General features: G+C 34.6%; 1 protein-coding gene and 1 long non-coding RNA gene across 3 annotated transcripts; both read left to right on the top strand.

Moving 5' to 3' along the window:
- On the top strand, positions 1-27812 carry LOC127846627 (uncharacterized). 2 transcript variants are annotated; one of them, XM_052378056.1, is made up of 8 exons: positions 1-399; positions 619-748; positions 3129-3238; positions 3492-3573; positions 8995-9144; positions 10086-10246; positions 24402-24500; positions 25538-27812. In XM_052378056.1, the coding sequence occupies exons 1-8, from the start codon at positions 376-378 to the stop codon at positions 26954-26956; spliced, it is 2175 nt and encodes a 724-aa protein (XP_052234016.1). In that variant the 5' UTR covers positions 1-375; the 3' UTR covers positions 26957-27812. The 2 variants fall into 2 exon arrangements, with proteins under 2 accessions (XP_052234016.1, XP_052234017.1); XM_052378057.1 differs by lacking the exon at positions 8995-9144.
- On the top strand, positions 14213-17899 carry LOC127846628 (uncharacterized). The gene is made up of 4 exons (XR_008033586.1): positions 14213-14811; positions 15138-15219; positions 16151-16309; positions 16919-17899. It is a non-coding gene; the product is annotated as an uncharacterized LOC127846628 (long non-coding RNA).

Genomic DNA, 27812 nt, shown 5'->3' with positions numbered 1-27812 from the left:
GTAGAGAAGATGGTGCGTAAATTGGTACGCGAATATTGTAAATATTTTAAAAAAATGATGATTTCAACATCCTTTCAAAACAACATATATATATGGATTTATGGAACGCTTTTTTAAACCAGTAATGTTCTAAGCAAACTTTAAAATAAACCATCCAGGCATTTAAGCGAAATGTGCAATAGGTGTGCAGATATAGCCTCTTATGACATGGAACTATTATCTTTCGAGAAACATGGATCCCGTTCTCAGGATCGTGTAGTTCGTGATATAAGTTGCCGTTAGCGTACATTTATGAGAGGTTCAACAATCAAAATCTGTCGTTTTATCGTGATTGTGTAATATAAGTTAGCGTTGGACCATCGCGCGTTCGAAATAATGGGAACGTGCATCACAAGGCAGGTAACCAAACCGTTATGCACAATTGTTTAAAATTAACTTCATTCATTAAATCTTAAAGCTTTATAATTAATGTTAGATGAATGTTTTAAATATTTGTGTACGACATGTGCCTTTAATTCTTCTATACAATGTTCATATAAATAGTTTACATTCAAACTTTTTTATTTGTAATTGATTGTGGTTGTCTTTATATGCTTGTGTAGTATATACTGTTTAAAGGACGACTGCGCTGACCAAAAAGACGTGGATTCGTACGATGTGCAATGTGTGGTATCCAGTGAAGATATGCGCGTGGATAAATTTACCATTATCACATCTACTCCAAGTCAACAGCAGGAAATAACAAAACGTAAATATCTACCCCGCTCAAGATAGTCTATTTAAAGAGTGTATTTAGTTATCAACATGTTATGTGCTCAATCTTAAACCAGCCAGTGGATATAAACGAAGAAGGATTAATAAAATACATAAGCCAGTCATTGGACTCATAAATCGAATGTTGTTCACTTCAATGAATTTGATACCACCAACCTGTTAATCATACCACCGATACCGACACTTGTTCTCTTAGTTGGAGCACAAACAATGATTATGTACTTTGTTACGTATGTACAAATCTGCTCAAATTAGTGAGGATGTAGAAACCTTTATTTGTGTTAAACAGTATAACTTACAGGTTAAGATATTTTTTTAAACTTTAGTCAATCATATTCATGTGTTAATTTAGGATTGTGATAATTAAATATTGTGTTTGAACACAAATAAAAACACTTTAAGTGTTAACATACGATTTACATGTATACTGGTTATTTTCTCTATTTAGCTTTAACTATGTTTTCAAACCGTCACGTGGTCTCCGGATATAGATAGATAGATAGATAGATAGATAGATATATAGATAGATAGATAGATAGATAGATAGATAGATAGATAGATAGATAGATAGATTGATAGGTAGGTAGGTAGGTAGGTAGGTAGGTAGGTAGGTAGGTAGGTAGGTAGGTAGGTAGGTAGGTAGGTAGGTAGGTAGGTAGGTAGGTAGGTAGGTAGGTAGGTAGGTAGGTAGGTAGGTAGGTAGGTAGGTAGGTAGGTAGGTAGGTAGGTAGGTAGGTAGGTAGGTAGGTAGGTAGGTAGGTAGGTAGGTAGGTAGGTAGGTAGGTAGGTAGGTAGGTAGGTAGGTAGGTAGGTAGGTAGGTAGGTAGGTAGGCAGGCAGGCAGGCAGGCAGGCAGGCAGGCAGGCAGGCAGGCAGGCAGGCAGGCAGGCAGGCAGGCAGGCAGGCAGGCAGGCAGGCAGGCAGGCAGGCAGGCAGGCAGGCAGGCAGGCAGGCAGGCAGGCAGGCAGGCAGGCAGGCAGGCAGGCAGGCAGGCAGGCAGGCAGGCAGGCAGGCAGGCAGGCAGGCAGGCAGGCAGGCAGGCAGGCAGGCAGGCAGGCAGGCAGGCAGGCAGGCAGGCAGGCAGGCAGGCAGGCAGGCAGGCAGGCAGGCAGGCAGGCAGGCAGGCAGGCAGGCAGGCAGGCAGGCAGGCAGGCAGGCAGGCAGGCAGGCAGGCAGGCAGGCAGGCAGGCAGGCAGGCAGGCAGGCAGGCAGGCAAGGCAGGCAGGCAGGCAGGCAGGCAGGCAGGCAGGCAGGCAGGCAGGCAGGCAGGCAGGCAGGCAGGCAGGCAGGCAGGCAGGCAGGCAGGCAGGCAGCAGGCAGGCAGGCAGGCAGGCAGGCAGGCAGGCAGGCGGCAGGCAGGCAGGCAGGCAGGCAGGGCAGGCGGCAGGCAGGCAGGCAGGCAGGCAGGCAGGCAGGCAGGCAGGCAGGCAGGCAGGCAGGCAGGCAGGCAGGGCAGGCAGGCAGGTAGGCAGGCAGGCAGGCAGGGCAGGGCAGGCAGGCAGGCAGGCAGGCAGGCAGCAGCAGGCAGGCAGGCAGGCAGGCAGGCAGGCAGGCAGGCAGATAGCTAGATAGATGATAGTAGTAGATAGATAGATAGATAGATAGATAGATAGATAGATAGATAGATAGATAGAAAAAACGCGTTTTCCCTTTGCAATAATTACCGTCATCCGTTCGCGTTTTTCTCATTTACCGTTATGGACTCCAATGGCCGTTACTCCCCAGACTTCATTCGAAGAATACCTAAACGTTAAGTGTTATCTTAATGGTTATCGGTTTTCTCATCAATATTTATGTAAAAGAAAAATTTCGAAAGCCGTTTCCTTCCATATTATATTATGTACTGACAACGCCAAAAAATAGTATGTAATAGTTGCTTCCAATTTGGTCAATTATGAACCGTGCATTCTTAAAATTATTTAAAGGCAAAGCATGATGAGTGACATTATGCCAAACCATATAAAATATGATGAAAAGGATACATTGACGATTGCATTTAATCTTGGAAGACAGTTAAGAATGTTTAGAACACCTAAGTCTAAGATATTTTAAACGTATAGAAGCGTCATATTATTAGCTTTTCTGCAATTGAACGAAAACCACACGTTAAGATGAACAACATCTTAAACGTTTCAAGAACCCTTTATGTGTTTTATTAAAACAAGGTCTGAGATTTATACAGACAAATGCAGTGATATTGCCAAAACTTACATGTTTTGTGTAAACCACATTTCAATAAATAGTTAAAATTTAGCAAGACAAAATAAGTGCCTCAAAATCGAAAAAGATTTTTTTTATTTCTGTTGAAATACTTATTAAACCCTGAACTGAAAAATATTGCTTTCCTTGATCTAGAAAGCCAAGTCAACGATGAAAAAGTTTACAGAAGTAGGCCACCCTATTTGGAAGACACAGACACTTCCGACCAAGAATCAAGCTGTTCTGAGGAAAGTGATGAATTTGATGTAAGTTTATATAATGGAATAGTGGTTTAGTTTGAACGAAAACTGTTCGTTCCAATGGTGTTAATAAACCTGCAAACGCGAAAACAATCCTTTGTGGACAGCATGAATAGTCATAAATATTTATAACAAAATAATGTTCTATCATGTTAAACGGTATCCAGTAATAAGCCTTGAATTACGTAAACAACGTATCAAACACTTCACTGTTAATACTGATAATTAGTTTTATAGGAAACATGACATATTTTCGCAGACCGACATGGAAGACTGTCTGAAAGAAATGGTCACGCTATTAGATAACGGCTACATACCATCTAATACAAAAAACAACGAATGTGAGTAAATTGCACTGATTAAATATAATTGTCACTGTCAAAAGTCATATTGTTTTGCCTATGTACAGTAGTTTATTAGCCTCACAATTTTTCGGGTTTAAGCGTACAGAAGTTTCCGTTTAATAACTAGAAAACGTTTTGATATATATTTATATTACTCTGTATATTTAATAACCTTATATGAGGACCTTGCTCAAGATTGAATTAGGAATGGATTGGGTTAATATCAAGGACACAGTTACTAACAAAAAAGGACACATTTTCTTTCGGCACCACGATAAGAATGCTTTTCAGTATGACGTTTGCGTTACACTCTCCGTCTTCACATGTTTGATAAGTTAATCTAATATTTAACTATTATTTCGGACGCGCTGTACTATTCTCATTATTGAATTATGAACGTTAAGAATAACCTTGAATTTCTAGCCAGCGACAAAGAAACGTCTCCTCCCCATGGAAATAATGTGCTATATGATCGTTTAATGAATGATGATTAAGAGTTCAAATTTGATCGGGAGGACGCGCGCTAACTTAAAAAAAACTCAATATGGAACAAATGTTATCAGCTTAAAAACTCTTGAACGAATTAAGCTATTGTAAAGTAATGTCATACATAAATAGCTTCAACACCTCTGGGGATCGCATTCCAGGTGGGCGTGGTCGATGTCGCTATTAATTTATAAACAATATAATATTATATATTAATTTGATAAAAGGTTATAGAGAGAAAAATGTTAGGGGACAAGAAATTTAGCCAATAACTCTTTGAAAAATAAACACAAAAGCCAGAATAATGTGAACTTGCATGTCCTCTTCGAGGTATCGCGCGGAAATGTAAAGCTTCATTAGATGTTTTTATATTCAAAATGGTAATACATCACTGAAATATCATTGGCGCATTACCACTTAAGAAGTGGCTCATGCCCTATATATAGGGGTGATGCGTATACAATTTTATTAATTCGGATCATAAATGTTCGAGATCTAGTTTGGAAACGAATGGTCGTTCAAGCAAACATTTTCCAAACAATCAATGTGACGGTAGAATCTGGCAATATGCGCATTCCTATGTATGGGATACTTGAAACAAACGTAAAGTTAATTGAAATATGTATATTATTAATAAAAAGGGGCAATAACTTCCTTTACTATTATTTAAGCCAAACAACCTGAACATACACGCATGTTCACATCCAATAGTTGCTGCATATAATGTTTGATAAATTTCGAATAATTAGTGTCCGAAATAAAAATCGCCAAATCGACAGAGAGGTACGACCTCCCAATATGAGCATTTCTAGCATAAACGGCAAGTGCATATCATTTTCCAAAAAATTCCTTCGATCTAACGTTGAAACACAAACACAATTCGAAAAATAACGTTCAAAGGACTCCTTCCTTTAACATTCTGGCGAGGAACGACCCTAACACAATTAACACATTCTTCATATCAAATATAATAAAATTCGGATCATTAGCAGAAAGACAGACAGACAGAATGTTTTACAGACGTAAACTTTACACTTTTTTGTCATTTACAACATAGTTATACAAAGCATAATGCCAACGTGAGTACAAATAAGAATATTTAGATATCATATTGATCGCGTAAAGATTATATACATACAAACATGAATTTAATTAATTAGTTATACACAATAAATATTTGTTTTTACAAATATTAATTAGAAAAAAAATAATATAGTATTCGTGTTTTGCTAAATTAACTTATACAGATGATGAAACAATAATTTTGCAATTAACTTTCATACAAATATTGGAGGATGAAAACCATAAACATAGTGCAATTATTAAAACGTTATACAAGACAAGTTGATATAAAAAAATGAAGAAAACTTAGTTAGTTAATATTTTAACAACTATGTTCAAGATAAATAAAATTGGAACATGCGTTAAGGCTATACGTGAATTATTTGAGATATACTTAACTGTACAAGCTAGATAATTTAAAAACAAAAAGTAATTGTACGAAAATTGATTTTTGTTTTACAATTTTCAAAATACGCAACAACAATATTTAAGTTGTGCTAGGCAAATGAATACTACTGATGATGAATAAGGTGAATGTTATACGAACTTGTAAAGACGAATGTGGAGGATGAACATAGTACGGTCATTAAACATTAAAAAGACGAGTTTATTTACCCAACTATTAGATGAAGGGCAATTAATAAGTTAATATTTGAATATCCTGGGTTAGTTAACTAGGTGGAGCTGCATTAAGGCTCTACATATGAACTTGCTCATGTTCCTTACTTGTGTTTTCTTTGAAGTACCCATTAATTCAAAACATTTTAACATACTTGGTCTTTTATAATAGTAAATTAGTTCTTTTCTCAGTGAATTGAAGGCTGGGCATATCATGATAAAATGGTACTCGTCTTCAATATCTCTGACTTAACATTTTGCGCATAATCGCTTAGATCTCTCTATATTTTTATGTCTACCTGTTTCGATTGCTAATTTGAGCGACGATAATCGTAATTTGGAAAAACATATTCGCAATTTGTTTGGCAAATAATCAAGATATGGTTCAAACTCAAAGGTGCATTTAAATAAATTGCATGTCATTAATGAGTTGCTATTATTAATCGAATTGTACCAGGATTGCTTAAACACGTCTATAACAGTTGACTTAAATACAATATGGAAGGTATGGAGATTGACAGAAGAGGGATTGTCCCATACGTATGAAAATCCGTAGGTATCTAATAACTTCTTCACATTTATAGCCCAATTACCTTTACATACTTTAAGACTTTTGAAACGTCCATACAATTTTGATATGATTATGTTATTTGAATGGATACGTTTACACCAGTATTTTATTATACGAACGTTTCTGTTAAGGTAAAGTGGATACCTTCCTAGTTCCCCATATACTCCCATGCTGCTGCTAGATGCTTTGATACCTAGGAGCCTTTTAGCGTCTGAGATCATGCACGAAAACTAAACGTGAGACGGACTAAAAAACAGTTAGACATTGAATCAGACGGAAACGATTTTTAGATGAAATTCGTTGCAGACTCAAATTTCAACAAAATACAATTTCGAACCGAAGAACAAAGCTTTTTGAGCAGCACACACGTGAAATAAAAAAAAATAACAATTATGTTTCTGCTAAAAGAATGAATTAGCGTTTTGAAAATATATAGGTTGTTTTTCTTGAAACTTCTTTTTTATATTCATAAAAAGCTCGTTTACTGTAGGAACGATTTCTAAAAACCTTCAACTATGTGTACAGGTAAAGGATTGAGTGTGTTTAAGTAAAACACACGGTCTGATCTACAACTGTGCTGAAAATTCGGCACGAAACAGCCCATTTGTTAAAATAGCAGTCTGATGATGGAATCTTTATTTCGCAAGAAATATACACATTTTTTTATAATTTATGTTCACTTATTATGTGTCCGACCTTGCTTACAGTGCTGCACGCCAACACCGGTAAATAAACATCATCGTTATGTATGTACGCGAGTTTCTCTGTAGGCAACAGTTTTAACCAAGTTTTGTTGAAACTTGTTAAGAATTATTCTCTTAACAATTCATATTCCAGATTTGATTCTGCGTTCGAAACACAAGGTCACACGTTTAAATTTTAATTTCACCTTGTTGTCGTCTTCTTCTTTAGAATTACTTAAAAATACATATTTAGTAATACATCTTGATACAACTTGTTCAGAATGTTAATATTGACAATATCTAGGCCATGTCCAAATGTGCCAAAATTAGGTCAACCGGTAAAATCATAAAAAAACCGTGTTACTTCTCAAAAAGCCACATTCTTGACTTAGATTTGATAAGACTTTGTCAAAATGTGTATTATACAAAATATATGTAAGGTTTTAATCTGAACCAACCCTAAAACGTAAACACTATGAAGAAAAACAAATTTGTAAACACTCTAAAAAAGCATTTCTATTCAATATTGATGACATTTCGCCATAATATTTATCTGAAAATATCGAGACCGAATGTATCAATTCCAGTTAAATGTGAGAATATCCTTGTAATTGCTCTAGCATCCGCATATATTAACTTCTAAATTTTATATTGCTCACGTGCAGACGGAATGGTAATCTTGACAATAACTAGGTCAGATTTTAATCGTCTCGATGATTATTATCAAATTTTAAAACTCATCAAATCTTATTAACTTTTAAAGATATTGTATAACAATACAATTGATTCCCTTTTTGCAGTATTAACTTGTGTGTCTTATGCTTTTTATCAATTTTAGTTTCAATTTGTCTACTAAATGGGCTAAATTACTGCGATCATGTATTATAATATTAAATCTTTGTTTTAATAAATCTAAAGTTGACGAAAACCCCAGTCTGTATCATTTTCTACAACATGAACGTTTTTCACATATTCTTTAATGCTATGTCGATGTAGTAAGTGCATGTCATTTGAACAATTTCAATGACATTATGTCCTATCACGTGAAGATTTGTTGAAACATTGTATTACTTTCCGTTTAAAAAGAAGTGTGTTTCATTTTGTTGTAATATAATACTGGTTAGTTCCAGCTTGTTAAATCGAAGTTGATTTTAACAGGTTCTCGCAAACAGTCTTTTTATGATGTCAACATGTTCATTTAACATCCATGTTGCAATTATTGTTTTGTAAATAAACACTTGTCATAATTATCGTCATTCTCACAACATTAGCAGAACAAAACAAAACATAATATTTATTCAACTTTAGCATAACAAGCTTATCGTTTTACAAATATGGAATAAAAGATTAAATACATTAGAGCTGTAGGATGTTAACCAGTATACATTTCAAATGTAAATATATTGATATAGGTACAGAATCATAGCAGTATTGTATATTATACATCCAGTATTATATTATAACATTACACAGATTTACATATATAAAACGGTATGCCTTTTAATCGATTAAAACTCTAATTTTTGCACTGGCCCTCCTAAATGCGATTTTGAACTAGTTTGCATCTATGCTCTGATTGTATTTTTAATTCCCACAATGCCCCACATTTCACGTTTGTTCTTAACAAATCAAGTTAAAAACAAAAAGCCGTTACATGGTCAAATGTGACTTTAGTCCTCTAAGTGTTACTTTGATCTTGTTAGTAGGTAGACGGGTGAACACGCAGCATGTTGTCTGATTATGGTTGTCATTTGAGCCAAGTAATTTAAAACCGCATCAATTGATGGCCGAATTAAAGAGATGACAGACGGTTTCGCGAAGGCGAACAGACGGACGGACACTGTGATTGCTATATGCCGTCGTCTTTCATGAGGGATATAACGAACGAGATGAACTTTGAAATATAATAATTGGTGTGAATGAATCAGTATTAAAACTGTAACTATGTTACAATTTGTAATTCTGATTAAATTACCCGTCAGTTTGTTTCTATTGTAGGGGGTAATATCGCCAGCATGATTTCATATAACAGTTACTTGAACTTCAAAAAGGACTCTTCCAAAATCAATGAACTATGTGCATTAATAGAAGATTCATTTGAAGATCAACTGGCTCACTTAATTGGCATTTCTTCTGATATTGTAGACGGTGAGTGAACGCTTTCTGATGTATGGGGTAATAAATCGTGTATAGTCTCAAAGTCATATACGAGTTCCTCAAACTTGAAAAGGGACTTGTCCAATATTAATTAACTGTATGAGTTATTAAAATTTCATTTAGTGATAAACTTGCTCACCTAATTGGCATTTATTTATATCTTTTTTACGGTGAGTGAACGGTTTTAGGCTTTTAGCACATACATGTACATACCGGACTCGTGTATCGGAGTCGTTACGTTTTGAAGGATTTGATTGCTGTTCACTTCAGTAATTAAAGTGAATCATTTGCTCATACATCTCACAATTACATTATATCACATTGATATATTTATATTCAAGCGGTATTAGAAATTTAATACGGTATTATCATTAATGAGAAAATAAAAGTACATAGTACATAACATAGAGGTTTCGTTTTATTAAACGGTAAGTGAAATGTTAATTTTTTAAATTATGAAATGTTGTGTAGGCGTCTTTTTCCTCGGACCAAATTTAAAATCGTTATTCACATGCCCACTATTGTTTACGACGTGGTAGAATTGTAAAATTCTTATTGAAGTGTTCGAATTTTTTGGTGGAAGAGTTCCAATCTTAATGTAGACGTGAGTCAAAAACACATTTTGGGCAGCGTATACATGTATTTGTGTTAACGCATTGTATCTAATCAATCATTAATATAACTCAATAAAATATGCGAAAAAGAAGGATTATGTGTTTTTTAATATTATGTTTATATGGGGGTCAAATAACGCCAATTACTCTTTTTTCATGAATTCCTTTACATTTTTTATTTTGAAACACCAGTTACTATCTTGTTCGCGTGGTAGCGAGCTAGTATTACAATTATTATTAACAATATACATTATACTGTCTACTATTACTTATAATTTCATCTCTAAAATATCTCCTGCAATATTTGTTACATTACAGATGATCACCCTCATTCATTAAGTTTAGATGAAGAAATTGTTCAGCATGTTGGAGGAAATTTCACGCAGAATCGACTTGAAGAGCACGACGATTCGAGACGCAAATATGAAAGACTCAGTTTACAAATGTTTCCTGAAGAAATCATATATAGACGGGAAATTGTAAGTTTATATATGTGTCTTATCAAAAGGTTTTTGTAATAAAAGATATGAGTTGATGCCAAGGATAAAAACTATTATTTATTCATAGTAAAGGGCAAGATGAATATTTCCGTTTTTTACAGATTTTTAAAAATAAACGACAGTCTCAGACGATAATTCAAATTAAGACCACCTATTTTACTGGGTTTAAAATAAATTCGTCCAATTGTTTCTGTATGTTAACTATTGTATAATCAAAATCAACGATAGTACAGTCCTTTGGATGGTGTGTAGAGTCTTATTTTCAGAAACCAGATTACCTTTCAATAATAATTTATTAAGTGGCTGCTTCTCATATATAACTCGAATTTATAATTACATTCTTAACTATTAATGGCATAATTATCAAATATTAGCCTACCTAGACATATGTTGCCTTCCTGATACGTTTTGTTAATAAAAAGTATGAGTGAAATGTAAATGTTTGATAACACTGCTTTAATATGGTGCATAACTCATTAAGTGCGCGAGTGTTACTTTAAAAAGATCCCATAAGATGAGAGCATTGTAAAACATATTTGTTTGCAGTGTATATAGGTTTTTAATTTAACGGTACATGTGTATAATGTAAATACTGTTTGCTCATGATATTGGATCAAATTATATAACACCCGGCCCAATGGGCTTATATGTCTCCTAAACACTACGTCGTTTCGGTTCATTAAAATATAAGGGATGGAAACGACTAGCAAACTTTGTATTCGAATGATCGGTTTTTAAAGGATTCAATAATTGATTGTTATTTAATTTTTAGAATTTTTAATACTGTATTATGAACAACGCCACAAACATAATATTAAAAAAATGGAACAATATACAATAATATTCAGCATATTCTATTTACATGCATTAAAAATATACACGTGGACTGATCCTACAAGTCAAAAGGTTGATATTCAAGCATACCTATTAATTATAGAATTTCAGCCACAAGGCTTTTTAGTACTTCCGCGGTTATTGTACGTTTTATACCTAAAACAACATTTTGACGCGTGGTATTCAAGAGATGCAAGAACAGTTGTTGATTTGTTTACAGTTTTACATTTTCGAAAACACGCCGAAAAGCATGTTAAATTGAGATTTGCTGTGCATTATTCGAATGATAAAAGACCGCGGTTGACGCTTGGGATGATTATGTCCTGAAAACCGTTTACACAATAATATTGCAATTAATTTAACTTAACACGCTTACAAAAAAATCAAAAAAACTTAAGATCCAACGTTAAGTTCATGAGATTAAGATATTCCGTAGTAGTTTAAAATAGTATATGGTTGTTACCATTATTATGCAGAACGGAGGAGTGTGCATTCGCAACGAAAAAGTCGCGTGTATTTATACAAGACAAACATTTCTTGATTTTAATTAACTTCAAGTACTTTTAACGCGTGCTTCGGCAAAAAAACCCCACCCACCCGGCATAAACATGAAGCAAAAATGCAGTCTGAATTTGTTCAAACTCACGCTCGGGTATACTGCTCATAACAACTATCGCTATCAGCTGTTGCCAGACAAAACATTATCCATCTCATAAGGATCTTACATCGTTTTTCATCGGCCTTACTGCCAGAACAGTAAAAACACAGGTACCGATCTGCTGATTCTGCCCAACCTGCTAAGAACAGAGCCCTCATTCCTTCGTTGCTCGTGTTATGTGGCGACATTCAATCAAACCCAGGCCCAGTAAAAAGTTCACAGATCGTCTAATCTGGTCTTTGCGATTACCTGTCTAGTTGGAACACTTTGACGCCTTATGCTCCACTGGTCACCTCATCAACGACTCCAAAGGCAGAGCTGATGTCTTAGTAAACCAGCTTCAATCAGTTTTCACCAAAAATGATGGCTAACAACAGACACCAGTTTTCCAGACAATATAACAGAAAATATCCCTACACATGTGATCGGTCAAGCAAGCTTTAACAAACTATTAACCGTATGGTCAACTCAGCTGTAGATCCTGACGAAGTACCCAACAAAGACCACCATACCTGTGTTATGGAGCTGACCCCAGCTTTTACCGCTATCTTTCAGCAATCAATCAACACTGGCGCATTGCCAAAATATTTGATATATGCCAACATAGCACCAGTATATAAACAGGGAGACCGTCACGCAGCGGAAAATTACCGCCCTGTATACTTTACCAGTCACCTCCAAACTTCCCGAGAATATCATCTGCCACCACATTCTATACCATCTTGATAATATACAGAGTTCTCACCTCCATGAATCACGGATTTCGCTTTGGATATTCGTGTGAAACTCAACTAGTTGTAACAATCCATGATTGTCTTAACTGTTATGACCAAAACAACACATCTATACCATCCTCCTGGACTTGAATAAGGCCTTCGACACGGTCCTACACCAACGCTTGCTACTGAATCTCGAGAACTACGGAATCCGAGGTAACCTCCTCTCCTGGATCTCATACTTCCTAACCTGCCGAGAAATGTGTGTGGTTGTTGACGGGGAGTAACCACATCAAGTACCATTGAGCTCCGGAGTTCCTCAAGGGACAGCGCTGTTATTTTTATGCCACATAAACAAACTGCCAGAGAGATTGAAGTCACAGATCGGAAATTTTGCAGACGACTTACTTCTTTACACACATATAAACTTGAAGATCATGTGATTCTACACAATGACCTAGATAACATTCAGAAATGGGCCAACGAATGGGTGGTGGAATTCAACGCAAAGAAATGTTATTTAAGTTCCAAACACAAATCTAGCTTCTTTAATAAAATTTACAAAGATATCTTCAAACGAGTATATGAAAACACCTACCTTCGTACTACTTTATCAGAAAACATGGAATGGAAAAACTATATCACCAATATAACAAAGCGAGCGAACTCTAGGCTTGGATTCCTCAAAAGAATCCTCAATCACTGCCATTTAGACTGCCTCAAAAGTGCCTTCATAGCACGTGTCCGTTTAAAGCAAGAATATGCCAGTATTGTACGGGGCCCATTCAACCAAAAAGACATGGATCCCTAGAGAGTGTTAAGCAATCTGCCGCAAGTTTCATCCCTAGGTTTATCAAGGTTCATCTGGAGACTACCGCTTCAGACAGCGTGAAGAAATGCTACACAAGTTTCCCACAGGTTGACGCTCTTGTACAAGGTGGTGAAAGGACATGTACCGGCCATTTCCATTGAATGCTGCCTTAAGGCCTAAACGTTTAATAAGGGCTAAGCAATACGAGGGCCATATCCATCAAATTATAGCGTGTAAACTAATAAACACTTTTTTCAAGTGATTCAAACAATTCCAGCAAAAACTGTCATCTTTAAAAATGCATTCTTTGTTAAAAGCCCCAGTTTGCGTAATAGATCGTGGTTTTAAGTATAAATCGTATAGCGAGAAATAGACTTTTAATAAATTCATTGAAATACATTTTTATCGAGATTGACATCAAAAACCTGTCAAAATCGGTTTTGAATCGATAAAATAACATGTAAAAGATCATAAATACATGCAACAGGCGAAAATAATCGCCGCGTCGCGAGTTATGCAAATTATAATGCTATTATTAGCATTATTAGCCTATGGAAAATAAATACATAGATTTAGCAAAACGTAGCGTTGTAACTCAGTTTCCGTCTGTAACAGATGTATTTGCTTTTTTTCTTTCCTTCGCTCCGCTAAATTCGCCCGTATCCGCCAAATTGTTTGTTAAGGTTTGAAGTCACGTGTCGAATCATGAATATTCATTTGGTCGTTTTCGTACTTTACCGTACTCGATCCCAAAATAAAATTCGCTATATTGTTTGTTTTCAACCGATTTCAATCGGATTTTCAGTGATATCCTCAATAAAGACACGTGTTTTTACGATTCTGCCCATATATATATATATACATATATATATATATATATATAGCTATGACCGGGGACATAAAGCTGTCATTGGCCTAGTATAACGAACATACTTAAGTCGATATTTTAACTCAACTTTGAGATTTTGCTCAATTGTTGTGATGAGTTAAACACCTTGCTTAAATTGGTGATCACGAAACGTTTTTGAGTACTGAGTCTAACTCATCTTTGAGTTTGAGCACAACTATTTGAGCAAGCGTTCAACCTGTCTCAAGTTGTAAAGCAGTACTCAAACATGGCCGCTTTTGATGAACGCATTCAACGTTTACGAGGACATTAGCCGATTTAACGCGTTTTTGAGGTAAGCAGCAAAGAAAAAGTAAGCGATATATATCGATTTCACCCGGAAACTATTTATATATTTCATTGTTGGATTGCTGATTTATAAATTGGACGCACCGACTGCCGATGCAATATTTGCTGTCAGTTTTGATAGTAAATAGGGCAAAGAAACCTTTGTTTGACACCTTTATCATTGCTAAATTGAATTGATTTTCAAAGGCAAATACGTAGAATTTAACCACAAAACGTATAGAGTAGTTCCCCTTTGTTGACATAGCATTTGACAACGCGTGCCTTGGTTTTAGCATAACATTTTAACGATGAATGTTTTAATACTGTATAAATGAAATCTTACGATAATAAGTAAGTTTTATCTAAAATTCTGGTGTTTCTTAATACATTATTTATGTTTACTCATTCTATTATTGCCAGTGTGTATTTATCGATGTAAATAAATGAAGACTGATTTACCCAACCCGCTTATGACTGTTGAGCATGTAATACTTCAGGTTACAGTATACTAAATACTTTTGGTGTTAATGCTATTCCCTCTAAAAACAAAATCGCCATTTATTTGAAGACACAATTCTCTTTATGGGCACTTGCCATGACTTAATTATTGAACATGTCTGTGTGCATGTGGTAAGGAAAACATTGCTGCATACTAGAAATTCACTGTTTTGCTTTAGGTTGGAGACAGTATAGTACCAGAAAGGCCGTTTACCAAAAGGCGTTGGCGGAAAACCATCATCAACTGGAGATATAAAACCGGTAAAAAGATAGCCATAAAACAGTGATCGTTCAGTTGATTCGCGTGGAGTTCTTTTTTACATACCACATGATCTATGTTTTTTTTATTGTTTAAATCAATTCGTCTTGGAATGCTCTGTAAGAAAAGGTATGGTTATGGGGTTCTCTACGCGCAAAAGTTTGAAAATATTTTTTGTTGAAGTTATTGCTTTTACATTGAATTTCTTAAGGAAATCTTTTAGTATCTTGTGACCTTCAACAAGTTTTAATTGAACCATACTTAACTACGATATTCAGGCCTCGACACTAACGGTGGTCCTGGAACCCGAAGCCCCTAGATTTTAGATCTTTACCTAGGCTTATACTAAATGATTTCGAATAAACTTCCATGTTAGAGCTTTAATAATTAGAATAATCTTTTGTTGTATAAACAAAATGGGTTAATGCCCATTTCATTATATTTATTATGCCCCCTTTCGAAGAAGAGGGGATATATTGTTTTGCACATGTCGGTCCGTCCGTCCGTATGTCCGTCTGTCCACCAGATGGTTTCCGGATGATAACTCAAGAACGCTTATGCCTAGGATCATGAAACTTCATAGGTACATTGATCGTGACTTGTAGATGACCCCTATTGATTTTCAGGTCACTTGGTCAAATGTCAAGGTCACAGTGACCCGAAATAGAAAAATGGTTTCCGGATGATAACTCAAGAACGCTTACGCCTAGGATCCTGAAACTTCATCGGTACATTGATCATGACTCGCAGATGACTATTGATTTTCAGGTATCTAGGTCAAAGGTCAAGGTCACAGGGCCAAAAAACGTATTCACACAATGGATGCCACTACAACTGACAGCCCATATGGGGGGCATGCATGTTTTACAAACAGCCCTTGTCTTATTTCCAATTGTTATACTAAGTTGAATAAAAATGTATTGATATTTTCAGATTTTCACAAGAACCAGCTTTTATGCATTTGAAATGTAGTTGGAGCAGTAGACGGGACTGTAATTCTAATTATAAAACCAGCTGAATCTGAAGAAGCTGATGTGTGCAGGAAAGGGTTTATTAACATTACTGAGCGGCTGTCATTGATGCCAACATGAGGTAAATGTAAATGCAGTTTTATGATTCATCACCTTATAATAAAATTTGATAATAAAGCTGAGGAATACCATAACAAATTGAACTAGCGTACTGCTTATCATCTTTGACATAAAATAATGATTATTGTATGTACATGCAATAATAACATTAACTACCAATAATTGACACCATGAGCACTGTGTTATCAAGCTTCTATTTTTTAATGCTTAAGCAGATGCAGCTATCAGTTATATCTTGAAAATTTTTCTTAAGTAACACATTAACTCTTCTTTATGGTTCATTGATGCTGTGTAAAGATTGCCGAATGCTACATATGATGCTTCGGTGTTTGATAGCAGTGGCTTTAAGATAACGTGTTGCATTAATTCACAAAATAGATCAATTTACAGCAATAGCTAATACAGACACAAATAACGTGTTTCATAGGCTATTGATAATTTTTAAAAATGAACATACAGAATAACTTTATATTGACATCAAATAAACCTCAGTGAAAACAGCATGATTTAGTCAATTAAAATGTAGAAAATTGTTGACGATTTTTCAAGAAGGAGGGCAATCTTTTAGACTAAGTGCTATGTTAAAGAAAGACTTGCGATATGTGTTTAGATGCCTGCATTGCACTGGTGGATGCCTGACTTTCCAAGCCAAATGAGTGCTGTAGAACAGCAAAAATTTGCATTCGCCTGCTCAACCTGTGCTTGGAATTATTCATTCCGCTGATAGAGATAGAAGTTTTGGACATGATGGATCCAGCGGTTACAAACAACGCACCAGTAAAGAGAGCAGAAGTCAATAAGAGGCATCAGCTGATCGAACTGTTCAGTTGAAAATGTCGTCAAGTGATTGCTATATATAGGATCTGGCACGAGTTGCCATATCATACCATATTTTATTAAACTCGTCCAGGAATTGTGTTAGTAAGCTTGCCTTTTATGAAATGCCAACAAGTGTCATATCTTTTTTATCACATGTGTTTAAATGAGCAAATAAATATTTACGCAAACATAATGATAAATCCCGAATGTTGTTTACATTTCGTGACGTCATTTGATGTTGCAACGGCATTTCAGCAAAATAACAAAATGCGATTGGTCAATCAAACGAAATCTAAGCCGATGAAAACGCTAAAAAAGTATATAACACATGTGTAAGATAAAAATATTTGAAATGGTTATATTACATGGGGAACAGGGTATGACATGTGATAAAACTATTTATTAAAGTGATATATTGCCGTAATATTTTATTTTATTTTCTCCAAATAGGAAGAGCTATACTACACACCCAAATATCAGCTTCTGCTTCCTCATACTTTAGTTCAAGTAAACACCCAATACCGGCATATAAGTTTACGAAAGAAATTGTAATTAAATATTTTTCATATTTATTCAAGCTCCAGAAAAGATCATATACTGAAGGTACTTTTCCCTATCCCGTGTTAGCGTTGGAATGTCAAAGTTTGCGTACCACCTTAAATATTTTCAATGTCCCTTGACATATTGCTTTCATATTTTGAATACTTCTTTTCCAACATGACCCCAATCTATAAACAAGAGCAGGCAACTTTAACAAGCATTTTGTAAGTATTATGGCCCTTTTTCCACTTAGAATATGCATATTATTGATAAATTTATTTTAAAGTTTGCGTACCACCTCAAATATTTTCTATATAACTTGTCATATTGCTAAAATATTTTGCATACTTCTTTTACAACATGACCCCAATCTATAAACAAGAGCAGACAACTGAATCAAGCATTTTGTAAGAATTATGTTCCCTCTTTATGCTTAGAAAATTGAAAATTTGTTTACGTTTTGTGTTTAGGTTCACTTTATTCCTAAAGTATTAAAGCTATTGCTTTCAGACTTGCAACACTTACTAACTATCGTAAGGGGACTGTGCAGGCAAGTTATGTAACTCTGACTGGCATTTTGACAGAATTATGGCCCCTTTTATACTAAGATAATTGAACATTTGGTAAAGTTTTGTGTTTTGGTTAATTTTATCCCTAAAGTATCATAGCTCTTATGGGTATTGGAGGTCAGTACTGAGAATCCTCGAAGTAACATTAACAAGCAGGCTTTTAAATGTATTTTCACCTAATAATAGAGAGTGTAGAGTATATAAACATGGATATTATTATTATGCTAGAAGCTTGGTTACCAAACAACTACATATATTTGCTAAATGTTATAATTCATGTACGGTACTGAAAGACATCCTTCATATGATGCTTTGTTAAATAATCAAGTCTTTAGTTACCCTTTGAAACATAAAACTGTTATTTACCGGTGCAATTTGTTTAGTAATTTTTATAAACATATTTATGATTATAATATTTAATTTTTTTATAACAGTTGCAATTACATGTGTATTCAATTAATAAAACATTAAGAATATTCATATTAATAAAGAGTCATTTATAATTTAGAGACTACAATATACACATCGTTTCATATCAGTAATTACAGATTAAGATTTTTGGAAATAATTGAACGTTGAAATATTTCTTTTGTAGAGACACGAGTTCTTCATCCAAATATGTTTATGTCCAGAAGAATGTCATTTCTGGTTCTCGACTTTTTAAGCATTTGTTCTGGGTTAATATGAAGCTGTGTCTACATGCTTGACATGTCACTGCAAGTAAATAAATGTAACAGTTTAAATTGGCTTTATTAAAAAAAATATGTATTAGACAAAACATACAGATATTTCATGTATCAGGCATATAATAATAATAATAATAAAATCTTAATTTATTAAAAAAAGATAGACTTGTTGATTGTTTTAATGAAAATTCAATACTGCTCCAGCAGCTGGAGTTTCACTTCTTTATATTGTTAAGAAATACATCATTGAAATTACATAATATGCAATTTATATAATGCATTTCTTATTTTCAACAAGGTCTTCTAACAATATACAATTTACAACAAATACATCATATTTCATCTTGAGCAATAAGAGCAAAACATAAATAATCATATATGCATGCACACTTATAATGAAATATATTATACTTAAAAACAAATGACAGACATAAAACTACAATAACCATTTATGCAAGAACAGTATTCAAACATTAAACTAAGGTGATTTTCATAAACTGAACATGAAGCATGTTTAGTTTATTTCATTAAGTGTGGTAGAAAGATAGCTTTTAATTTTTTGTTAAATGTAATAAAATTGTTTGTTTGACGTATAGATTGGGGTAACGAATTCCAAATTTTTGTGCTAGAAAATTCAAACGATTGTTTGAAATAGTTTGTTTTGGGTATTCGCACAAGCTTTAAATGTGTGTTTGTTGAAAATAACACAAACCATTAATAATAAGACTTCAATGCTTCATGAGCTCGTTTTGGTTCTACAAGTGTTTGTATCATGAAATTTGAAAAGCCTTACAGAATTAAACTGAACATGTTTAAAAAACATAGCAGCAATAATGTAATCCTATATTACAGATATCCACAGAACCCACAATTTAATATACCAGACATACTAATTCATGGTCATAGACTAAGCACATATATAAATATACTGCTATTTTATCAGAACACACCAAACACCAAAGTTCTGTATAGTTTCTAGCATTTTGTATGTGCATAGTAATTTTGCTGGGCAACCAGACCACACAGACTAGTGCTTAAAAAAATAATTTAATTGAAAACTGTTACATTGTGCGCACAAAGTATTCACTATAGAAAACTATACCTCTTGTTTTTTGTATTCCCAAACATTTTTATAATTTCTTGAACAGTTCTATGGCCTTGAAGCTTCCAGTTGCTAAAATAAAACAAGTGAAGAATGTAAGTTACCTATTAAAATGATTAAACGATTGAGTTAAGTGATCTTGATATTTAAATGTGTACAACAGGCATGGCATTACAACACACATCATTCCCAAGAACATGACTTAAATGTAACACAAAATACACTAAAATGTATCCATAAGAAAAATAGGCTACATACTAGCAAACCACACATTTCTTATTAACTTCTGACTCTTTCAGTCATATATGGTCATTACAAATTTGTACTGGGTAATTTTGGGATTTCGTACATTGTAAATTTTAATAAATGAGTGATCAAAGAATTCAAAACTTTTTAGAGTGGAGCAGTCTTTAATTACAGTATTTTCAATTAACACGTGTGAATAAAAATCTCTTACGGATCAAAATTTGACAATGTTTTTAAAGAATAAAAGCTTTGTCAACTGTTAATTTTATTTAAGATTCCAGCTGGAATAATAATGTTATGCCGTCAAAAAACAGTTGTCAATAAACTGGTCTAAACAGGGACATGAGGACCACAGACTAGTTACAGACCTGCTTAATTCAATTCATATGTCCAATAGAATTTTAATATTTTTATGCTCCCCAAAATTTTTTTTGGGGAGGAGCATATAGTCGCCGCTTCGTCCGTCCGTCGGTGTGTCCGTTCGTGCACAATTTTTGTCCGGGCTATTTATCAGCAGCTAATGACCGGAAGTCAATGAAACTTTATGGGAAGCTTCACTACCAAGAGGAGATATGCATATTATCAGCCGATTCTGGTCGTATGATTTTCACAGAGTTATGGCCCTTTGAAATTTTCTATAAACTGTACATATAGTGCAATTGTTGTCCGGGCTATTTCTTCCCAACTACCGACTGGAATACAATGAAGCTTTATGGGAAGCTTAACTACCTTGAGGAGATGCGCATGCTATTTGTGGGTTCTGGTTAGATGATTTATTTAGGGGGTTAGTTATGACCCTTTGAAATTTTTAAGTTGCTAAACCATCCGTATTATTGTGTCCAAAGTTATGCCCCTCAAGACGTTTCCTTTTATCTGAATATATAGTGCAATATTGTGACAAAAAAAACCTTGGGGAGCATCACCCGTTCCCCGACGGTTTCTTGTTTTAAATAAAAACTATTAAACTAAAGTTGTAAACAACATCGATTAAACTGAGAGGTGACGAATATACAGTTTTTTTCCAGCAACAATATAATTTAAAGTGCGTTAAGTTGGTTTTAACTGGGTTTATCTTCTACAAGTTTAAAGCATGTGATTGGTTACAAATGCATAAATTACTTATTACAAACGTGCAGTGTGACAGAACACTTATAAAAGTACAACTTTGTCTGAGCAGGTTTTTATGTTTGCATTTTAAATGCATTAATATTTTTTGAAGGCATTTCAGCATTTTTATCTCTAGATGTATATCACATGTTAAACACAATAAATGATTTACTTGAAAAAACAATAATTTGCACACATACTAGCTAATTACCTTCGCAAATTTGTCTGGATACTGTAGATTTCCATGTTTCAGCTCGCATCGTATTGCCGATGTTAGAGCCCGTTTAGCTTACGTTCAGCTCATCGTTATGGTTTATTATTTTTTCAAACAGACAGAGCTTTCAGACCTATGCATTTTCACTCTCGTAGACGAAAAGAAAACTGACACTATTTCCCGTTAAAGTGTTATAAATCAATCTCTTTTTGAAGAACGTCGCTTACATCTTTAACAAATAATACATATTTGAGTTGAATCGGAAAGTTGAGTCGGTCTCAACTGAGATGAGTTATGAGTTCGTTTGTGAGATACACATCATACTCAATTCTCAGGTGAGTGGGAACTCAAATCTCATCTGCTGAGTTGAGTTTAAAACCTGAGAACGTTCGTGATACTAGGCCATGGACTGGAACAAACAATACGATGAAATTATGAACTCTTCAACAATAGATACCTTCAAAGACAGTTTATCAAAACATCAATAGTGTAAAATCGCGCGCTCCAGTCCGTCGAGTAAAAGCCATAAGTGGTTTCTTCGACGTACCACTCCAGATCCAGAAATAATCTAAGAGTTTCATAGACATATCAAAACTTAATACGTTCTCGACACGTTCATAAACCGAAAGTAAATAATATGTTGTTAATTGGTTCGATTCTCAATCTGGAGTTTCAGTGGGAGGATTCCGGTCCGTTATTCCGTTATCACTGATCGCGCCAACTTGCTCAGGTTCAACACAAGTTATTCTGCTGCTATGAAAGACGTCTGAAAAGTTCAGGAGGTTACGCGCGAAGTACTTAATGTTTTTTTTCCGTTTTAAAATTTATGATTCTCGTGAAAATGTATTTGGGTTGTTCCAAACTCGTCGTGGTTCATTGAATGACTGGCCTTCTTATGTTATATTTTTATACGTTGCTGTTTAAGGTTCTCGATTTTTGTTGCGCTTTCCCTTTAAAGCAATTCGATTTCACGTTTTGTTCAAAAACGTCGCTTTCACAAAGATTTATATTTGGCGAATGACGATTCCAAGGATCTTATCTTTATACTGTTCGATAGTTTCCTTTATCATTTCTTTTAAAAACATTGGGTGGTTTTGGGAACGCGAAAATTTGATTTTGATTTCATCCACGCGTTTTTTAAGTTGTATTTTATTTGTTTCGCGAGTTTTATGTTGCGCAATTGTTTACATAATTATGTTGTCATTGTTGTCTGTTCTTTTGAGACTGGTTTTTATTTTTTATTTGTGTTATGGACTTGATTGCTTGTTTAGGCTGTCTTGTTTACTACCTAACGTTTATAGCAAGCTTGTGTATGTGGAAATTGAGCTTGCTGTAGACAAAAGTTTCCACTGACCTGTATCAATTTACACTTAAACGTCGTTTAAGGAGTGAAAAGGGTCTTGTATTTAAAATGTTAAATGTTTTAGCTTAAACAGTTTAGATTGCACCGAAAATTCGCAAGTATTACCTTCTCAAGCGTTACTATTTTATCTTTGTTATGCAGTGCCTGGCGGATGAACGGTACTTGCTCACCCACTCAAACCGGCTCATAAAAATTTTATTTGGAAAAAGATATCCCATCCGGTTTATTTAGCTTTGAAATTTCATACGTACATTTTTATTAAAGTTTAGGCCTTAACATTCGCACACGTTCAATACTTTTCAAACTTCAAATCGCACTGATTGCATACGATATTTTAAAACTAAGTTATACATTTTGTGTTGTACTGTTTACAACCAGTCTTAAAGTTCTTAAAGTCGTGGACTAGTTCGTGAACGGTTAAAATAATGAGTAAGCTCATAATGGTTTTGCGCGTGGAGTCCTATCTCGGATAATTCATATGTTGTCTCACGACATAAGTTTTTGTGTCCGTTACCCACTTATATTCTGTATTAAAATCGTTGACGCATAGCCGATTTGATTCATTGTAACAAGCCTGTTTTAGTATCCAACGGCTTTCCAACGTTGATATCCCTATGGGAATCTGTGCCCTAATCAATAACGCATGACCTTATTTTGCACGTTTCCGGCAGCATGGTAGGGACTGATACCATCGCAACACATACAATTCGGTTATTGATGCGATGTAGGAACTTAAAAGTTGCTCGTGCGATTTAACACAAAAGACTTTTTTTTTTTGAAACTAAAATCAATATGTCCCGGCCCGTTGATATCTAAGCGCAAACGTATTCGAAATTAAATATTTCGTGTAATATCTCGTCGAGGTATTTGTTTCAAGATTTTTTACGGTTTCAAAATAGGTTTTTGCGGTATGGAAAACGAAATGTTTGTTTTGTGTGGCACTAACTGAAGTGAGAGTTCTTTGATTTTGAGGAATTAACTAAGACTTAACTATGGAAATGACACTCACTGACGACATCGCGCATACGTTACAGATCGTTCGCATTCGTTGCCATTATTGCTATGTCATAACATTACATTATTTCAGTGTCAAATATCTATTCCGAGGTCTTAATAGTTTATTTTCGATGCAATACCTTTAACGTATAATGTGAGCGGGGAAACCCCACATCCTTGCATTACAATAGAACGGGAATCAAGCAAACGCGGTATTTGTTCTTGATACTGACGCGTGACATGAATATAGCCTATATTTGAACATTACATCAACCATAATGAATAACACTTTTCAGTAGCATTTCGCGATCATTGTAGATAAAGCAATGTTACATGTCAACGAATGTTACAAATACATATTTGCTATTTAATGGAATGCTAATAAATGCAAACAATAAATCTTTACATGATCTGTTAGTGCGAAATCAATGAGGATGTTTTCCTGTTCCAGGAACGGAGAAAGTCCATTGTACAGGGACGCATAGCACACCTTACTGATAAAAAGCAGCAGGCTGATTCTTCTAAAGTTCCTGCCGTCTCTTCTTTTATGGTTTGCGTCTCTTTATTCTTCTAAATAATCGTATCAATATTACTATGCTTAATATAGCTATATGTTACAATAGTAGCTATGCATTGGTTCAAAGCTTCTACATCACAGATGATGAGGCATATATTAGAGGTTCATCAACTGGTTCGAAATCTCAAGAAAACAATACCCATCCAATGCTGTCAATCAGGCACCGTTTTTTCGCAAAAAATAGCGACAAAAAGAATGTTATCAGAATATGAGTGTATAAGTTAGTTATTGCAAAATTCTTAAAGCTATTTAAATGTAAAAGTATACTTATTATTAATGATTTTGAAGAGAACCTGTTGAAAATAATACTGAAGGTTATTTTAACCTCAATTCGGATGTTATAGCCGTGAAACAAATTGAAACGCTTATGATTTTGATCCCATTGGTTGTTAGCAAGGAAAAACCTGTTTTGAAATTATTTGGATTATTTTGCCCTTGTGTTTATTTCACAACAACCGAAATAAACAGCCAATTGGTTTCAAATATCGGAAAACCTTATTCAGACGCTTTTGAAATTGAAAAAAAAGGAATTCGTTGAAATGATTAAACCACCCAGTTTTGACCCTTACTTCTGTGTAATTGTAATGCAGGCGGTTCGTTTTTATAAGACTTTGGTTGTTTTTTTAATAAAGCATTATTCCCACTAGAGTCATTTCTCATCTTTGATTTGGCAGTTTTAATACGCGGAAAGTTGAATAATATACATTCTTCTTAAAAATATGAAATGTTGTAGGCTATGATTGTTTGTATACAATGTTACTTTGGTGGCAAACATAATTAATGAATTAATCACGAATTATACATGTGTAAAGCATATGCGATTTGTATGTTTTGTATTGGAAAATTTCTTTAAAAAAAAGAAAACAAAGTTAATCATTAGAAATGAATGTTTGAAAAAACGTGACATATGAACAGTTAAATATTTAACTTTATAACAGGTATATCTTTCATCAAACCAATGAGAAATTACTCATTTATTATTAGAACTAAATTCCATTTATACCTCATAGATGCACTCTTCTGCGGGTTCAAAACAATTGGAGACAATGATGGGTATAATGGGCTACAGCAAAGAGTGCATTGACTACCGAGTCGTTGCGTGTAGGGAACGTGACAGGATTCTGTCAAACACTCGTGACAGCATGACACGAATCACTGTGGGAAGCAAGGCAGAAGGTGTGGCTTGTTGGCTTGAAAGTGACTACGACGTTATGCTTGTATCAACTGATATACTATGTGTGGAAAGTGATATCACACATATCATTAAAATTTCAAACACGAATCACAAAACAATTCTCGAAGTTAGATCAGACGCTTGTTATCCTGGATACTGCCTGCTCGATTTGAAATATCGAGGTGAAGCATGTCTTCTCGTTACTGAAAATGTATTTAGCACTGATACAAACGGAAATAAGATATTAGGCAGCGAGGCATTCATTGACAATGCGCCATATGTTAGTTTTGAAGAAGATCGTGTTTTATATCCTCGATCAGGGCCATCTTTCCCTGTATCGGACGGACCCCTTCGTTACGACTTGGTGTATGCCTTGCGATGCCTTTGTCCAAGTATCTTAAAAAGATGGGCAAAACGACCTCGCGTTTGGCCACCGAATATTATAGTTGAGAAAGTCGTACGCATGGGAGGATATGTTGTTCCGGTCGGATTCAAAGGGAGCGACAATAAACATATGGAGTGGAGGATTTGTTTTACCACTGGAGAGACGGAACTTGTTCGCAATTTGAATGACATTCTGATAAAAGTGTATGTATTGCTGAAGATGATTGTTAGGGATGTACTGAAACCAAAGAACAAGGAAATTACCTCATACGTAGTAAAGAACCTTGTGATGTGGCTAGCAGAGAGGAGCCCAACTGAAATGTTTTCGCCTGACATGTTATTATACTGGCTGCGTGTGGCCTTAAATGAACTCAAAACTGCGATAAAAAACACAAATTTGAATAATTATATGATTCCCGAGAGAAATCTGTTGGAATGCTGTGGATTGACTGACAAACAAAAGATAACATGGGAAGCAATTATAACAGAAATGATCAAAGAAGGCCCAAAGTTACTAATAAGACTGTCTAAGTTTCGTAGAGCAATAATCGCCTATCCTGAACCACTGCTCACTTACTGCAAGTGGAAAATATTGCTGGAGGTACTTGTAATTGAGGACGTGAAAAGACGCAAAGAGTTAGACCCAAATAATGAATTACCGGAAATGGATATTTTGCTGGTTGAAGAAAGGGAACGTTTTAAAAAGAATATAAATAAGTTAGACCCAAACAATACATTAACGGAACAGGATAATGTGTTGGTTGAAGTTAATGAACGTATTGAAAAGATTCTTATAAATATACAAAAAGCGTTAAAACAGGAGGGTTGGGTTATCAATTATGAAGAAATACTCGTAAAAATGTTAAGTTAATTATAATTTCGCGCGCATGACAAATGTGACATTGAAATATAGGCAATGACCGTAGGTAAATAATTTGCAACCGATGAACACTAAATTTAGCAGTTAGGCATGTTCAATAATAATGCAACCAACGAGTTACAAACGAGTGTAAAATTAAGATGACGTTAATGAGTGAATACAATGTTAGATTGTCGGATGAAAGAATCTTTTTGAATTAAAAATTGATATTCAAATAATACATGAAACTTATACTCAAAATTTAATTTGTGTTTCTTTTTATTCAATTGTTTGTGTATATCTACATGATAAATGTTCTAAATAAAATAGAAACAAAACAAAGAAGATAATACTGATATGTGTACAATTAAAGTTTTGTTTATAAAAAGACAAATTTAAGAAATTACACTTGTGTCAAGTAATTAACCATAAGTCTGTTTTTGCAGGTTAAGCTAACAATTTCAAACTTTTAAAATAGCCACATACCAAAATCTATTTGTTCTAATTTATGATTTGTAGAAGATATTAATTAGCGGCCAATGCTATCTAAATTTGATGTACCGGTAATCATTGCAACGAACCAAATCGTATGTGTGAAAATAAAACTTAAAGTCATATTGTGTAGCAAACAACAGTGATTTTCTTCGAATGCAGCAACACGTATAGCCAGGCTTTTCTTGGTTCATGTTGGTTATATATACGCAGTTTATTTTTCACATTTTAGATTTGTTTATTTCACGTAAGCAGTCAAGGGTGATGATAATTTATGCACTGACGTAGAATTTAGCAACGAAACTATCTGCTATTGTATTCAGTGATAACGTATGATCAACATATTTGAAGTTATCAATATATGATCTAAAATTAA

This window comes from Dreissena polymorpha, chromosome 9 (genome assembly GCF_020536995.1).
Source record: "Dreissena polymorpha isolate Duluth1 chromosome 9, UMN_Dpol_1.0, whole genome shotgun sequence".
NCBI classification, from domain to species: domain Eukaryota; kingdom Metazoa; phylum Mollusca; class Bivalvia; order Myida; family Dreissenidae; genus Dreissena; species Dreissena polymorpha.
This window is presented reverse-complemented; position numbering and strand designations above follow the sequence as displayed.

What these genes read in the sequence shown, in the direction of transcription:
- LOC127846627 (XM_052378056.1), top strand. Translation starts at nt 376, where the DNA reads ATGGGAACGTGCATCACAAGGCAG. An exon ending in GAACGTGCATCACAAGGCAG is followed by an intron (nt 400 to 618) that starts GTAACCAAACCG and finishes TACTGTTTAAAG; the next exon opens with GACGACTGCGCTGACCAAAA. An exon ending in TTCTTCTGATATTGTAGACG is followed by an intron (nt 9,145 to 10,085) that starts GTGAGTGAACGC and finishes GTTACATTACAG; the next exon opens with ATGATCACCCTCATTCATTA.